The 18,040-nt window shown below is 44.3% G+C and overlaps 1 protein-coding gene across 1 annotated transcript in view; it reads right to left on the bottom strand.

Annotated features, from left to right (window-relative positions):
* SYCP2L (synaptonemal complex protein 2 like) overlaps positions 1–18,040 on the bottom strand; it is a 1,302,345-nt gene that overhangs the window by 208,669 nt on the left and 1,075,636 nt on the right. The window contains exon 36 of the mRNA XM_078685781.1: positions 6,140–6,239. Coding sequence (XP_078541907.1) covers positions 6,140–6,239 — 100 coding nt within the window. The remainder of the gene's footprint in view (positions 1–6,139; positions 6,240–18,040) is intronic.

Below are 18,040 nucleotides of genomic sequence, written 5' to 3' on the forward strand. Positions count from 1 at the left end.
TGGAGATGGTTTATGGCGAGACGAAGGAACTGGCGCCTGTGCAGCTGGAAGTGCAGGCGTAGAGGGTTTCTCCAGAAACCTCTATTTATAATCCTTGATCAGGAACTGGAGATCTGAGACTATGGAAGCTGGGAGACACACCATAGGAGTAACCTGTGTCTGGATCTGAGGTTGGACCGAATGCTGCACATGGTCCTCCTCCTCCTCCGGCTCCTCGTCAGTGGTTTGACATTTAAGCACCAAGTCTGATGGACTAGTTGCTTGCATATAAGAATCCTCGTCCGACTCCTGACCTTGCAATAGACAGGCTGGAGGTAGCTGTTGCACCTTACTGGGCGACGTCAGAGTTGGCGTAATAGACTTTTTAGTGATTTTGACCGTGACATGGCTAACTTGTGGTGGAAAGGCGTCCATGGCATGTGATAAGAGTGCAGACTCCTTCCATGCTCCTGCGGACGTCGACGCTGGAGTCGACGGTGTCTTGACAGGCGTTTTCGCCGATGGTAATTTAGTCGTCGTCGGCGGTGGTTGTGTCGACGGTGTCTTCGTCGACGCCGTTGTCGCCGACGGCATTTGCTCCACCGTCGACGAGGTAGGCCTCGTCGACGGTGTTATTTTCGTCGACTGCGTCGTCGTCGATGTCTTCGACGGTGGTCTCGTCGTCGACGATATCTTCGTCGTCGATGGAGTGACCGGGATGGTCGACGGCTTAAGTCTACTTGTCGACGATGAAGGCGTCGTCCTCGTCGTCGAGGAGAAAGCCGATGATGCAGTCTTCGTCGACACTGTCGTCGTCGACGTCGAGACAGTTTTAAGCGCTGAATGAACCATCGACGTTGTCGTCGTCGTCGGAACCAGCGGCTGCTTCCTGGCGACGGGAAGGTCCCTGCCAGACACAGATGTCTTGCCCTCTGAGGACTTTTTAGAAGTCTTCGTAGGAGGGGTGTCTGTGGGGCTAGGGTAAGAAACCCTTGGCCTCTTCAAGGAAAAATGTGAAGTTCCTGACACACTCTCACCTTCTGACACCAAGTCATCGGTCTTGGTCTTGAGTCTGTTGAGCCAGAGGAGTAGGCGTCCTTCTCGGTCTTTGAGGGTCTTGTTCGAGAAGGTCCTACATATCTTGCAGTCCTTGGCTTGATGGTGAGGGTAGAGACAATATAAACATGTTTCATGTTTATCCTATATGTGAAGTCTTTTTTTGCTGCAGGAGGAACAGGCCCTAAAAAGACCGTTTTTCTGGCTTTCAGACATATTTTAGAAGATTAACAAAGTTGTTTTTTGAAGAAAAAAATAGTTTCCTGAGGAGAACTCAGGTGGAGATTCCCTAGCACAACGTTCGGTAGAAAATCTGAGAGACTTGGGCTCCTGACAGGAAGGTTCTAGAAGGAGGATGTAGCTGATTGGCTGTTTTTTCTTTATTTGGTCCTTTGACCCAGATAGGCCACCAAGGTGGGACCCTTGGGGCCTGCTCTGTTTGGTCCTTCCTGCATAAGGACGTGGATAGGTCACTAAGGTGAGACCCTTAGGCCTATTCTTTCGTATGTATGTCTATAGGACATTACTTTTTTATATACCGGAGGCTCCCGTCTCGACGACGGGGAATGATTCAGGCATGTGAATCTATGAAAGACACCCAAATACTGGATAACTGGTTCAGACCGGGCTCAGGGCCCACTTGCACAAAGAGAACAAAGACTTTTAGGGGTATAAGTACAGGACCCCTGACAACAGAAAATTAGATCATCCTGGAATCAAGAAGGAACCTCTGCCAAGGAGAAATCTGAAACTGAAGAAGGAAGAGTGTCCTGCTGTTGCTCTGCTGGACTGACCTGCTGTTGCTTTGCTGCCAAGGAGAGGGGAAGGACTTTGCTGTGTGCTGTGTCCCCTTGCTTGAAGCAATCTCCAAGGGCCTGAGAAGAGCTGGCTCCCTGTTTTGAAGTCCCAGGCACAAAAGGACTTCACCCCCAGCTTCCCCTGAGCCCTACTGAGAGAGTTATGTCCTTCCTGGAGTGCGTGGCCCATGTGTGGTGCATCTGGAAGTTGTACGTGTGCTGGGAAGCTGGAAACTAAGCTTTAAAGACTTTGCTACAGAAAAGTTGTCGCATCGCTCACCGCGGAGCGCATCCCCGACAGTGCAAGGAAATTCCCGCCGCTACGAAGGCCGAGATCGCCGCAGCGCCTGTTGCCGCCGCCAGAGCCGTCGCATCCTTCATTTGCGGGACGCACCAGACCGGTCCGGGAAGACTACCATCGCTGCGAGTGTCGTCGCAGAGCCTGTCGTCGCTGGGTGAGATCGCCGCACCACTTGCTTGCGAACCGCAGCACGTCACTGCGAACATCGTCGAAGAGCCATCGCATCGAGGAGCTGCGAGAGAGAGATCGCCGCTGGATCACGCATCGTCGCCCCGGAGATCGTCGCAGCCCTTATGAGATCGTCCCATCGTGCCTTTGCGAGAACAAACTTCCTACGGAACCTACGCACCGGAATCCATACAAGTCAGCCTTCCTCCCCATACAGACCGGATTCGTCGCAACACGCCCGCTGCTGCAGCGTGGTTGTCGCATCGCCTCCCCAAGGTCTCAGGAGCAACGCATCGCTTGTTTTCCACTGCACCAGCTTCTGCTTTGGGATTTTTGTCGCAACTAAAGGTACTGTGGGCAAAACGTGACGCAACTGTGAACTTTTCACGCATCTGTGGATTATTTTATTGCAACCTTAAGAACTCTTTTGAAACCATATTCTTGAACTATGTATGTTGGATTTTTGTCGTTTTGGTCTTGTGTAGTTTAGATTAAAAAACCTTTATTTTTCTAAACTGTTGTGGAGTCAGTCTGGGGTGTTTTCACTGTGCTACTGTGAGTGTTGGTACAAATACTTTACACATTGCCACTGGTTAGCCTAGACTGCTCATGCCAAGCTACCTAGAGGGTGAGCAGGGGTCATCTCAGAGGGTTTCCTCCTTACCCTGACTAGAAGCAAGGGTCCCTATTTGGACAGTGGTACCTACTTCTGCCAACTAGAGACCCCCAGTTCTAACACAGCCACTTAATACACTGCAGTCTCAGCATCATCAGAGATAATAGGACAGAAATTAGTGAGCCACGACGAAAACGCACCAGCTTGAATTTTGTGCCATGCACGAGATGTTGTCCAAACTGGACGGGCTGGAGTATCTTGACCAGCATGCATGTACTGAAACTAAAAAATAACAGTTCTATGATCTGTTCAGGTTAGAGGCATGGTTTTTATCTTAGCTAGCGCATTTTTATTTGAAAAAATCGCTTAAAGGTTTGGTCCACTGTATGGGTAGGACCTTCTACCCATTGCGACAAACCACAAGATGACATTGTAGAGATAAAGTGTCAGGATAGTCTAACACCTCCAGATAGAAACTGAAATCACCCAGGACTGTCAGATTGCTATAGAGACTATATGCCTTTAATAAACTGCCTATCTCTTGGGGAAAAGTGGCATGTGGCCCTGGGGGCAGATAGAGAATGATACCTTTTAGAACTTCATTTTTCAACACTTCAACCTGAAAAGACGCAACTTCACAAATTGGAGAGAGCAAAGATAAACATTGGGCAACACATCAGATTGGTGGACTATAGCTATGTCACCAACCCATTTACCAGGACGATCTACTCTGTAAAACGAGAAGCCCAAAGAAATAGCTGTAAGCCTCTCTGGGCTGGAAATGCCATCCACAGAGGTTTCCATAATGAAAATCAGCTAGGACCTGTAGGTATTCAAAAAATTATTGAATTCTAAAGAATGCTTAATCAGTAACCAAGCATTATAGAGGGCACATGGTATCGACCTACTTGGTTGTAGAGCGAGGTTGAGGGATGAGAGATTAGAAAGTATAGATGCAGTATTAGTATTGGCACCTAAGATGTTAAAATGAAACCTGCATGCAGTACATAAAGTGTTATCCCCAATGGTGCGATTCGCGAGTTCGAAACAAACACAGCCAAGGTCTTTACCTTTGCGGTTTACCTCCTTTAGAAAACCAGCTGAGTAAGAGTGTAGTGTTTGAATATCAGCACTGATAGGCGTGTGATTGGCGCTGTGCGCAGTCCATGTGTAGCCGGGCAGAGGCGCAGCTGTGGTGCGCGTCCGCACAGCAGACGTGCTATGCTCTGCTGTAAGTAGGCCACCATCCCCCAAAGAGCAGGACCTGAGGCGTGGCTTGTTTGCACTAAGTGCGACTAGCCGAAGTAAAAACAAGGGCAGGAGGAAATTAAAAACATAACTGGCATCCAGCAACCCCTGAATTCCTGACCCAGGATCCCCTGGGGACAGGAATCTTACTGGTAAAGTAAGGACAAACCAAATCAAGAGTGAGAAAAGGCAAATCATAAAATATTAAAATCAAGGGCAAAACCCTCTCAATATGGCCCCCACACGGGACCAGGAGCCAGGCACCTCCCAGAAATGGCGTAAAATGCCTACAAGGAAATCAATTTCAGGAGCACTGAAATCCACATGCAGCACTCAGCTGCACGGACGTGCTATGTGCTGCTGTGATTAGGCCGCTATCCCCCAAACGGCATGACTGGAGGCATGGCTTGTCACACTAACCCTGACTAGCCAAAGTAAAAACACGGGTGGGAGGAAAAGAAAAACAAAACTGGGGTCCCGCCACCCCTGAATTCCTGATCAAGGCTCCCCTGGGGACAGGAATTCTACTGGTAAATTAAGTACACACTAAATATAGAGTGGGAAAAGGCAAATCATAAAATATTAAAATCAAGGGGAAAATGCTTTCAATTGGGCCCCCACACAGGGAGGGGAGCCAGGCAACTTCTCCTACAAGAAAGGAGGTCATAAAATATATTGAGTCAAAGTCTGGCTCACCATGCGTTACTTGCCCAACTAAAATGACTAGCCAAGCGGCAGAAACAATTGCTACCTCTGACACACATTCCATCAAGGGCTCTTACCAACTTTATGGAATAAAGCCTCGGTGCTGCCTCAAAATAAAAAAACCCTCTCGACCCACAAATTGCAAATAATTACTTGCCAACCTCTCGCCTGCCCCTACCAGCAAAAATACTCGAGACGTCTTGAATATGCAATTGGTCGACTATATTCAATAATTGCTTGGATTCTCCTCAGTTAGGTTTCCAGACTGAACACAGCACGGAGATGGCTCTTATCAAAGCATCTGAGGAGATCAGAAGTACTATTGACCTAGGAGGAAGAGCTGGCCTTGTATTACTCGATCAATCTTTGATACAGTTAATTGTGGGCTGCTGATACACTTACTATCTCTGATCAAGCGAATGCAGTTACTTCAGCCAGTTTTTCTACTCTCAGGGGGTTGAAAAAGATTCTGCCCTTTATCCCTGCCAAATTACAGAAACTAGCTGTGACTTTATAAGTGATGGCAAATATTCACTACTGTAATAAGCTTTATATCAGTATGTCAAACAAATTGCAAGCATTGCAAAATGCAGCAGCTCGGCTTCTGTTTAAAATTCCTAAATATCAGTCCATTTCCAAATATGTCAGTAAACTACATTGGTTGCCAGTCAGACACAGAGCACTCTGTATCATTTACAATGCACTGTATGGACAAGGTTCAGCCTTTCTCAGAAAACATTTCAACTGGTACATGCTAGGAAGGTCCCTTCGATCAGCATCTGCTAAACTAGTAGCAGTGACTAGGTTTCATTGCTTGTCTTGGGGAGGCAGAAGCTTTGTACTGGGAGCAGCAAAAACATGGAATTTGCTCCCATTAGACATCAGGACCATGCCCACCCTGCTGGCCTTTAGGAAGGCTTTGAAAACCTGTTTTTCTGTAGAATAGCTGTTACACCTCTGGGCACTCTTTCTCTCCTCCGTAAACTCAGCTAGCAACTAGACGCCTTTTAGGTATTGGAGTGCTTTACAAAATTACTAACATAACAATGGTAATATCTGATTACTCCTGGCACATCTGAGTGTATACATATATCTAGCCAACATTGGGCTTTGAGACCACAACAGAGAGCTAGAGACATATCACTGACGTGTTTGTTTATAGCTTATTATGAGTGTCCGCTTTTCCGTAAATTAGTTACAGTTCAGGATTTTATTTTAAGCTAACAAAGGTAGTATGTAAGACACAGAAAGAGCTAGGTGTGTACTTACCAACGTTGTTTTTTCTAGTCCTTTAAGAACTTGCGTTTCTTTCTCAAGACTGTCAAGCTCTTGTACAACAATCGTGCGAAAATGGTCTAGTTTAGACAATCTGCCATTGGTTAAAGAAGAGAAGGTTATTACATTTTCCTAAACAATAGATTTCTGATTCTAGCAGATGTCTGCCATCAGTATTCAGCTTCAACACAAAGGCAGTGAACTGAACTGTACTGTACTGTTTCGCAAAATAACTCTGAACAATAAAAACAACAAGTCTGTATTAAACGAACAGCAACATTTACAGCAGTACAGTTAAAAAAGAAGTAGGAAACGCCAAATGTCACAATTGTTGGACTAGATTTCACTTTGGAGATTTGCAAATCACCATATTGCCATCTGATTAGCCTTCATGGCGTTTTACCCACCTTTGTGACAAAGCCAACAATGGCAATGACATTTGTAGAGCGAACACATTTGTTAGCCAGAAAGTTCAGTGCAGAATTATTTTAACAGGTGCAATATGTTTCTTAATATTTTGTTCTAACAGGCAGAGAAAGCAACAACATTGGTTTAGCCACATGGAAAATTCTGCTTCCCACTGAGGGTAACCATACAGTTAGGCTAGAATCTGGATAGCAGAGCACAACTCTAAGCAGTGGTGGTTATCTCACCATATCATAGGCATTTTTACCAGTTCTGTGCTTTTAACCTACAAATCATTGATATCAGATGTGTTAGTCTAAGGGCCCGATTTCAAAGTTGGACGGACCGGAGTCCATGCGACATCGCTTTGGAACTGGAACCGAACGACATCTTGACGTCGGTTCCAGCCCAGGAAGCAGGATGCCTATTCTTTACAATAGGCGCATGCATTCCGAACAAAATGCATGTTCTCATTGCGAAGAGCAGAGGTTCAGTTCATCCCGGCCTTGAACCCATGGGGGCCCCACTGAGGGCTCCCAATGACAAATTCCCAATGCCATTCTGAAATGAAGTGGAATTGACGCAGCAGTAGATTTTCATAAAAAGTATTTATTGTAAGAGCACAGAGAGCCATCCCAGCTGGCACAGCCAAGGCACAAGTAGAAACTGCCGCTGACAGAACACTCAGGGCATGAAACTTGTCAACACTCCTGATAACATCTCTTCCAGCATCACATCCCCACACCTCCCCCCTTTTAAAAAAAATAATGAAACCAGAAAAAAGGGAAAAAGTTACAGAAAGAAAAAGAAAAGAGGGGAAAGAAAACCAAGGATTAATATAATTAACAGACATCAAAACTCACACATAATCTCGTAAATTGTTTGGCCTGGTATGGTATGGACCCTTGAGCTCTTCCTGACACCCCCCTCCCCCAAAACATTATTGTCAGACTTCACACTTCTGGGAGGAAGACAAGGATCCTTACTTAGCCACACTTGAGGTGCCCCACACAATTTCCATTGGCCAATTCCACAGCATTCTTACACATATCTACAACCTGCTGAGAATCTAGAAATTAAGAAAGACCTTTTCTTTCTGAGACAGGGTTTTTTACTCTAACCCAATCTCCCAAACAAATCAAGTGGATTTCCTATTGGACAGTATGTTCAATGTTTTTAACACAAGTTTCAGGTGATTTTTTGTTGGCAGACTCCCACATGCTCCTCATGTCACCACCTTGATGGAAAGACATTACCATCCAAAAGGGATAGACCTGTCAAGAAGCTTTTCTTCCTCTCATAGGTTCGAATGGACTGAAATTGGTGGCAACATGAGGCGATGTATGGTATGACCAAACCAGATCTTTTACAGCTTGAAAACACAAAACTTGGATCTGAAAGCTGCTTGAATACACTCCACAACAACTCTGTTGAATCTCCCAGTTTGGCAGTTACTTTGCGGGTGGTAAAGAGGGGTTCTGGTGTGTTTAAAATCACAAGCTCTTAGAAAGGAATTCATCTCATGCGAGACAAATTGGACACCATTGTCTGGAAGAATTTCCTCAGGATAACCTTCCCTGAGAAAAATCCTATTCAAACAGTGAATGACGCTCTTGATATTGGGAACACTGATGGGTTCAACCTCCACCCACTTGGACAGATGATCAATAGGAACCAAAACATATCTTGAATTGGCAGGAAGCACATGGAATGGTCCAAGAAAGTCCATGCCTAACTTCTGCCAGACTCTACCAGGAGGAAGTACAGGGGATTAAACAATACCCTCTAAGACAAGAACTTTGTCACTAGCATTGCATCATGCACATTGTTTAACCAACTCATCAACCTGGGTGTCCTTCCTAGGCCACCAAAAATCAGACCTGACTTTTCTTTTAGTAATGGTAGCACCAAGGTGACCTGATTGAGCGGCTAAAATAATTTTCTCTCTGTAGCACATGGGATGTACCAGTTTGTCACCTCTGACTACTTTTCCACCCTCAACCGAAAGCTCATTACTAACCTTCCAGAACATCTGAAGATCAGAGGAAATACACTTCTCTCTGACCAACCTTTCTTGATCAGTAAAGCAACTTGTCTGAGCCCAACATCCTTATCAACTTCAGTTATCTAGTCATCTTCCACAAAAGACAAGCAATTCTGACTATTTGCCACAAAACACTCTTTACTTCAGTCTCCCAATCTTGCTCACCTATATCAGAAACGGGGAACCTGGAAGGGCAATCTTCTCTGCTATTCCTTCCCCCAGGAATGCATTCTATACTGAAAGTGTACTCAAGTAGTTTGGTAGACAACCTGGCCAAGCCAGCAGTAGTGCGTTTATTATTTTCCAAGACAGAATGTCAACCAAAGGTTGATGGTCTGCTTTGAGAATAAAAAATCTACCCCACAAGTATGGCTTGAATTTCTCGATACTCCAGACACAAGCTAGCAGCTCTTTTTCAATAACGGTGTACTTCCTTTCAACAGGACGAAGAGTCCTGGAGGCAAATCCCACTGTGTGCTCCTTTCCTTCAACATATTGCGAGAGCACAGCTCCTAGACCATACTCACTAGCATCTACTGTGACAACAGTTTGCCTACCTACGACAAAGGTCTGTAGAGCTGGAGCTTTAACAATGTGGTCTTTGATGGATTGAAAACCTTTCTCACACTCTGACCATTTTAAGTAGCCACTTTCTTAAGTAGTATTCTGAAACATTCAGTGGTTTTGGCAAAATCCTTCATAAACTTTGCATAAAACTCACAAAGGCCAACGAAAGGCATGAGTTGTTCTTTGTTTTGAGGAGCAGGTGCCTCAACAATACTCTTGACTAAGCCTGTTCTGGGTTTTATACCATGTTCTGAGATGATATGACTTAAGTATTCAATCTCTTTTACTTTGAAGGTGCACTTGCTTTTCTGTAGCGTCACTACTCTGCTTTCTAACACACTGAAAACTTGATCAATCACTGAATCATGCTCAGTTTCAGTTTTTTGTGAAAATAAGAATGTCATCTTGGAAGACCACTACATGAGGGTTATGATTAAACATTTCAGTCATAAGTCTCTGAAAAACAGCGGCCGCAGAAGCCAGACCAAAAGGGAAACGGCAAAACTGAAAAACACCATCAGGGGTAGCAAAAGTTGTAAAGTGTTGGAACTGAGGATGTAACTTGACTTGGTGATAGGCTGCTTTAAGGTTCAGCTTGGTAAACAATGAAGATGACCCTGCTTTAGCGATGAGATCCTCAATACGTGGAAGGGGTAAACCATTGACCCAGGTGGCTTCATTGAGGCTTCTCAAGTCGACACACATCCTAAAATCCCCAGACCTTTTCTTGGCCAAAACAATGGGGGAAAGCCATAGAGTAGACTCAACTTTGTTCAATAATACCTTGACCACACAATGTTTGTAAATGTTTGGATAGATCACCTCTAATGCTTAAGGGAACATTGCGTAATCTATGTTAGACTGGGATAGCATTTTCCTTAACTCTAATAGTGTGTTGAAAACTGGTGATCTTACAAAGACGGTCCTCAAAAATGTTGCTGAACTTGCATTCTCAATTACTGTTCATTTGAATGGTGGACAGAGAATTACTGTCATGAGTTGAAGGGAAACTTTGACTAGGTTGTCTGTCAATGAACACAGGAATAGCTAGACCAGGTTTGATAGACAACCCAAATTCAGCTTGATGAAGAAGACCAAGAACATTGATCCCACGTCTTGCAACATACACTTTACCTTTGATGATTTCCCCTAGAACACAAATAGCTACCCAGAAGTAGCCCAACAATTCAATTCTACTACCTTCAAAGGCAACAGTGAGAATATTCGGAGCTATAAGCTCTTTTCAGACCAAAATCTAAGATACTTATCTTGCAACACAATAGTAATGCGTGCTCCTGTATCTACTAGAATTCAATTCCTTTCAATGGTGACAGCAACCTTAAGGATCAGAAATATGTAGTAGATTTTGCTTTTCATTGCAGTTTCTAACTACTACAATATATTCCTGACTCGTGACATCTTCATTGTAGAAATTGTCACTTTCATTAATAACACATCTTACATTTCTTCTTCTACCACTCATGTAGACTTTGGCAAAATGGCCCATTTTGCAAGCACTGGCCACATTGTTGGTTGATGACTGGACAATTTTTAAAAGATGAGTCAAGTAAGGATGAGCCACACCTATAACAATAGATTGTGGGATTGTATTGTCTACTTTACATGAAATTTCTTCCACCTCTGGGCATGCTTGGTCTTCTGATATTATCACATGCGACAAAAGGAGGTTTGACAGTAGGAGGTTTGGCAGAGACAGCACCAGAAATGGTAGTACCAGATAGAGCAGTTTCAAGTTGCTTTGCATCCTCCATCAAACTTTCAATACGTTTGGCAAGGATCTTTACAGGTAAGTAGTCTCTCTTGAATCTTTTTGCAGTAGCATTGTGCAACAAGTTGATCTCTCATGAGTTGAGATGTGAAGTTATCAAACTCACATTTTGAGGCTAAAATTTTTAAAAGCTGTGATAAAAGTATCTATACTTTCATCGGGTTCCTGCATCCTTGTGAAGAACTTGTATCTGTGCACCACAATGTTCTTTGTTTTGGTAAAGTACTTGTCTAATTGTGCCACAGCTATTTCAAGCTCGTCTGGATCTTCACCTTCAGGAGGATCATATGGAGGTAAATGGTCAAATACATTTTGACCTTCGACCCCCAGATGATAGTACATCAGATTCTTTTTCCTCTCAGGTCTGTACCTTTGGCCATCAATAGCGGCCAGGTACTGGATAAATGATATAATCCATAACTTCCATTCTAATGGTGTTTCGCCGGGAACTTGTAGAAAAGGTGCTGGTGGAGGGATGCTTTGCATGTCGATAGAGTACCTGTGGAATAAAAATAATTGAAGAAAAGAGGTGGAATTAATAAGAAGAGAAAGAAAAAAAATGATGAAGAATAAGAAAAGAAGAGACAAGAAGATGAACTAGAAGCACCAGAAAAGAAACAGAAGAAAAGTGATACAAAGTTCACTAAAGCTTGGTTTTGTACCAATAAACCACTTCTTCAAAATGTCTTGTCTGGAATAAACTGGTAACAAAAGGAAAATGTGTGTGTGTGTATCACAGACGTGATACACAAGAGTACTTGTTCATAAAATGTTATTGTAGACTATGGCCACAAGATGGCAGTCTTTGATAACATACACTAGACTGTAGCTGGATTGCAGCCCTGTTTAAATCTTTGTTGGACAGATTAATCCAGCCAATCCAAGGCTAGCAGAAAGTTGAAGGTGGGACATCCGTTCAGGAACTCATGCACTGCTGAATCTCACTGATACGCGATAATTATTGCTGTGCGTGTCAGCATGTCGAAAGAAGCTTGGAGATTTCTGCTGGGGAGAGATTGCAGTGCATCCTCTCTCCTTGCTCAATGTGGGTACTGAAAAATCTCAAAATGACGCGGACACCCAAAAATGAGTACAAATACTCCATGACAACACTCTTGGCATGTGATTGGGCTGGAGAGAGCATAAGTAGATGCGCGTGAAGAAACAAGCAGCTCGTAAGAGTGAGCGTGTGATAGCCTCAATACTGAAAGACTCGTAGAGACAATAAAAGTCCCAGTCAAAACAGAAATACCGAGGCTGACTGAAAATAAAGTTCAATCCTGCTTAAGAGAGTTGGTTGCCAGGCAACAGAACGCTCGTGGCATGTAGTGAGGCTCGAGGGTGTACGAGTAGATGCGCTTGTGAAGGTGCACACGAGGCAGGCTTTGAAAGCCAACTTGGGTGAATGGGCGTGTGACAGATTCCTTACCGTTAGCTCTGCGCAGTAAACCAAAGTCACGGTTTCGGCAAAAACAGTGTTCAGAACCAGCATAGGCAGAAAGAACAGAGCACTATCTTGGCAAAGTCACAAGTAGCCCTCGCAGTTTCCCTTTTTTAAAAAAAATCAGAGCAAAAAGCAGCCCGCAAGAGCTTAGAGCGGTGCGATTACTTAGGGCATGTATAACTGAAACAACAGGCACGGCTCTCTGTACCAGTAAACAGGTGTGCCTTGGACGATGGAGCAAACAAAAATAAATTACTCACAGTTGAGCTGCAGACAATGGGTACTTGAATCACAGAGAAGTTGCAGACAGTTGAGTTGCTGGCAAAGGACAGTAGGTGGCTGTGAGTTGGCAAAGTGGCATCCTGTTTTCTGTCGCCACTGAAATGTAGTGGAATTGAAGCAGCAGTAGATTTCCATAAAAAGTATTTATTGTAAGAGCACGGAGAGCCGTCCCAGCTGGCACAACCAAGGCACAAGTAGAAACTGCCGCTGACAGAACACTCATTCCAGTCCAGGGAAGGCATGGCTTGGCAGTTCGGGCTGGACTGTTCCCATGAGGCAGAGGGTCAGACTGATTTGCATATAGCCATGTCTGAACTGGGGTGGCAGAGTGGGCTAAAGAACGGTGATGGATTAAACCCAGATCTTTTGACTGGGTGTGAGTGTTTGATTTGTTCAGATGCTCCGTCCATTACCACCCCCTTTTGTACGACAGAACACTCATGGCATGAAACTTGTCAACACTCCTGATGACATCACAGTAATCTTGCTGATCTCATCCAGCATCACATCCCCACACTTTCTATGTCAGAAAGGCCGGCACAGACAGGTAGTGGGAAGCTGCCACTGTAATCTCTCGTCCGGAAAGAGCCGGCCGAGGGATTACTGAGGGCTTTCTGAATGGCGGATGGGTTCTCAGAGCCCAGAGGCCTTTCGGAAAACCAATTTGGATTCCCTTCCGACCGACCCCATCAAAATGGGTCGGTTGGAAAGGAATCCGAACGGGCAATTCGGATGCGGTCAGAAGGGCTTCGACCGATGGTTGGAGCCATTCCCAGCCGCATCGGAATCGGGCCCTAATTTGTTCAACGGAAGTTAAGCAAAACTGCAGCACCCAGAAGGCATATGGTTGTCACATGAAAGCGTAAGACGGAAATCAAAATCTGATATAAGCGACTGAAGTGGTCATGCTAACAGTGGATTAGTGTACTGGCATCTTCCTGCACAATACATGCCTCAAACTAATTTGTCTTTGCAATGTAAACCTGCAGTTCTCCTTACTCCCGTGGGGTTTACCAATGCGTGGTATCGCTTCCCCCCTGATTTACTAGCTAAGAGACTTAGATTACTTATGGAACATCCTATTAGATGAAAGAAAATATTTCACTCCTAACAGATCTCAGTGCAGTTAATGTTTATAAGCATGTCAATAGGGTATGTGTGCGGTTTTACTGTCAGTAGTGTTGATCTGCTTAGGTGTTGACTCTGTGTACATTTCTGAGGATTTACTATGAGGTATACTTTCAACAACATTTTGATTTAAAGTAGAACTTCTCCTACCCAAAGAAAGTTCAGGATAAAAACAAGCATAATCAAAGGCAATATATATGTTGTTAATGTGTCAACTCATGCAAACATCTCACTGATTGTATGCATAAACTGAAGTCAGAACTATAAGCATTTCTAGCGGTAATAATAATTTAAACACATTTTTGTTTATGTAAATGCGTGGTGTGGTTTCTCTGAGAGTGACATGTGGGAGGGTTTTTTGTCACTGAGATTGGGTTGGCCGGACTCCCAGATGAATGTTCGGAATTCAAGGGAAATTCCCTGCTGCTGTTGATCTTGCAAGACTTTCGGGCAGCCTTCCTAGGTTCAAGAGCCGACACTTTGATCTCAGTAGAAAAATAAGGTAAATAGAAGTGGTCACCTGAAAGAGCAGTGAGCAGTGATCAACAATATCAGTGTGGGTTGCCAACCTGCGCGGCACACAATGATTTTAATGTACCCTGTTTAAAATAAAATAAGTTCTCCCATAATGAGGTGTAATGAACAATACAGAAAGAATAAACTCTGAAGCCATGTTGACAATGTGTTTTTCCCATTTAAAACAATAAAATGTGGACACTCATGAAATGATTCACTGACTGAAGAACTGTATGGCCTACAATTGTATGTAAAAGTAACATTACATTTTTGTAGTCATAATTTTAAATACAATTTAGCTTGAAATTATATATAAATTTGCTGTGTGTGTGTGTGTATATATATATATATCAGTTATAAACGAGCTCAGTTTCATATTGTGTCATATACATCACATTGTCCTTGAGGTATATCTGTATACCAATTCTGCATTCTTACTTCACCTTATATATAATACACATTTTAGGTCTTAGCAATTGTTATACATTTTCAACCTCATTATCTAGCCTCTTCTCTGCATTTTTCTTTCCTGCGGATATTGTGTTCTCTAATCTTTGTGACCATAGCATGTACTCTGGGGGGTTTATTTCTATCCGTATTTCCCATAAGGATCTTCAGTCTGCTGTATTACAGTAACAACAACTTATCCCTACAACTGGGATACGAACTAACTGCGTGATGTCCTGCAGTGCTTAGTTTATGTATATCTATTATATGAAAGGGTCACTTTGGTGTGATTGGGAGGGGGGGAAAGAAAGCCTCTTCCAAGGGCCTACCTATCCCTTCTGCATGTATTCTGTGGCTACCCCCATTCCCTCATGCTTGAGTCAGTATCTATTTCTGTATTCCCCATATTGACCTTATCATCTATTTCATTCAATGTCCAAGTGTATCAAGCTCTCATTATCTCAGTCCATAAATCTGCACAGGGGTGTTGTCTCTTCTCCTCTCGCTGTATGACTCTTCCCTCTGTCTTTGCCCAACAATCTATATCTTGTTCCTAATTTGTCACTCTAGGACCTCTATGGGTCTTCCAAGCCATGGCCACCCATCTTCGTGCCAAGACTAGTACCAGGTCTAATAACCGTGAGCCCACCTTTTTAGCCTTTGGAAAAGTCCCAGTAGGCATACCCCTGCTGTATTTGGTAGGTTCATGGCGAATGTTGTGCTTATGTAGGCTAGTACTGTATCCCAATATTCTGGTATTACCGTACAACTCCAGGTCATGTGTATAAATTCCACATCCTGCTGACCGCATCTGAGGCATTCTCGTGTTCCGCCTCCATAAACGACATTCAGGCGATGTGAGATGAGGTAGACCATATGTATGTAATTGAACTGAATTAGCTTAAGTGCAGTGTTCCAAGAGATTTTCTTTGCACTTTAGAGTATTTTAGCCCACTCCCTATCTTCTAGTGCTCTCCCTAGTGCTTCATCCCACTTAGTCCTGACCCTCTCTAGCAGTGTTCTTACCATCCCTATCAAAGCTCTATAGTGCCATTTTAGCAGGTGGTTTGCAGAACCGAGCGTGGTCAGGACCTACAGTGTGTCGTTTGTTTGCGGTTCCCTCTGGATTGTACCCCAAAGCTATTTAAATGCATTCACTAATGAGTGGTAGGTGAGAAATCGGCCTGTAGGCAGCCCGTATTGGTCCAGGAATTCATCTGGTGGGATCAATTTTTTTTCTTGATATAGGTCGCCCGCTGTCCTGACTCCGGCTTCAGTCCAGCATATCAGTTGTGACTCTGGAATAGGAGTAGGCAGTATCCAGAGCAGGAATCCAACCAAGGGCAGGCCTGGGGCATACAACATCTGACCCTCTATGCGTTTTTGGCATCTCTTCCAACAGTAGAGCGCCTGTGTAAGAGCACTCCTGTATGTGTAACCTCTACAGTCAGGCATATGAGTTTGGCTAGAAGTTGTCTCTGGGTGGGTATGTGGATCGCATTCATTAGAAGCTCCATGTCTTGTCCGTCCACGCATTTAGCCAACCTTTGCAGCTGCACCGCGAGGTAGTACAGCTCAAAGTCTGGAACTCCCAGCCCCCTCCCCCCCCTCGACAGTTTGCTGTAGGATTGCCAGTAAAGGCCTTATTTCGTCCGCTGTCCAATATCAATTTGCGTAACATTTTCTTTAATTTTGCAAACATGATGCTAGGATTTGCACCGGTAAGTTTACGAAGTAGAAGAGAAAATGTGGGATCATGATCATTTTGGTCAGCGCCATTCTGGCCTTCATGGGCAGTTTTAAGGAGCGCCAGATGGGAATCGTTGCCCCAAAGGACTGCAATACTGGGTTTAAATTTCCCTCTTTTCGGTTTACGAAGTCATGGTACACATGGATTCCTAGATATTTGAAGGACCGGGGCCCAGTTCAAGCCCATGGGAAAGTCAGCTGGGCAGTTGGTCCCTACTATCACTGGGAAAACAGGAGTTTTGGTTTTGTTCAATTTTAGGCCAGCTCATGCTGCATATTTGCCCAGGAGTTCGACCACCTTTGTCACACCTCTCATCCCCTGCCCCAGATATAACAATATGTCATCTGCGTAGAGTGAGATGATATGTTCTCGTCCCCCCAATAGCATTCCATGTGATATTCCTATCTGTCTGAATAGCTCTGTCAGGGGTTCGATAGCGAGGGCGAACAATAGTGGAGACAGCCGGCACCCCTGCCTAGTGCTCTAAAGAGGTCACATGGTCCCGAGATCACCCGCTCGGGTTTAACCCTGGATGTGGGGTGAGAGTGAATTATATTGATCCCTTTTACCCATTTTTCTCCTAGTCCCATTTTGGTCAATGAGGCACAGAGGAAATACCACTTCACAGAATCAAAGGCCTTCTCCAGATGCACTAACATTATCAGTGCCTCAGGGTGGTGGACTATCAGGATGGTGCAGGACATGGAAAAGCCTTCGGATATTGGCCGACGTGGCCCTTGATGGTATGAACCCACTCTGGTCCTTGTGTATGAGCGATGTCATGTGTGGTAACATTCGTCTTGCTAAGACCTTACTCAGGATTCAAATATCAGTGTTTAGCATCGAAAGAGGTCTAAACTCGGATAGTCTTGGTCCTATCATCTTTGTTTTTGGAAGGGATATCACCAGTGCATCTCTGGTGGATGTCGGTGGTAAGTTATTCTGCCACGCTTCCGCATATAATGCCTGTAACTGGGGACTAATAGCTGTGCCATTAGGGAATAAAATTTCGCTGGTAATCCATCCGGTCCCGGCGTCTTCCCGGTGGCCATCTCTCGAATAGCCTCTCGTATTTCATGAGCTGTCACCGGCTCCCCCAGCTCCCTCAGCTCCCTCTTCAGTCCCAGATCTAGTACCCACAGCGGCAGTGGAGCTAAAAAAAAGTCCTCAGGTCGTGTGCCTGGAGTATTGTCGGGGCCTCATACAATTTTTCATAATATGTGCGGAAAACTCATTAGTAATAATATTGGGGAGGTATTACATTTCCCCCCTTTCCCTCACAATTTGTGTTATTGGTGTTCCCCTGCTTTATGGTTGGACTAATCACACCAATAATCTGCCTGCTCTTACCCCCTCCTCATGTACTTTAGTACAATATCTAGTGTTCTCAACTGTTCGAGAGTTCAATTATATTCCCGCCTAGTGTTTTCTAGATACGTGTGAGTATTTAGATCAGCTAATAGGTTGCGGGCGCCCCTGTTCATATAGCAATGCCTCTAAGAGGATTATCTCCTTCTGCAAGT

This window comes from Lissotriton helveticus, chromosome 4_1, assembly GCF_964261635.1.
Source record: "Lissotriton helveticus chromosome 4_1, aLisHel1.1, whole genome shotgun sequence".
Classification (NCBI taxonomy): Eukaryota; Metazoa; Chordata; class Amphibia; order Caudata; family Salamandridae; genus Lissotriton; species Lissotriton helveticus.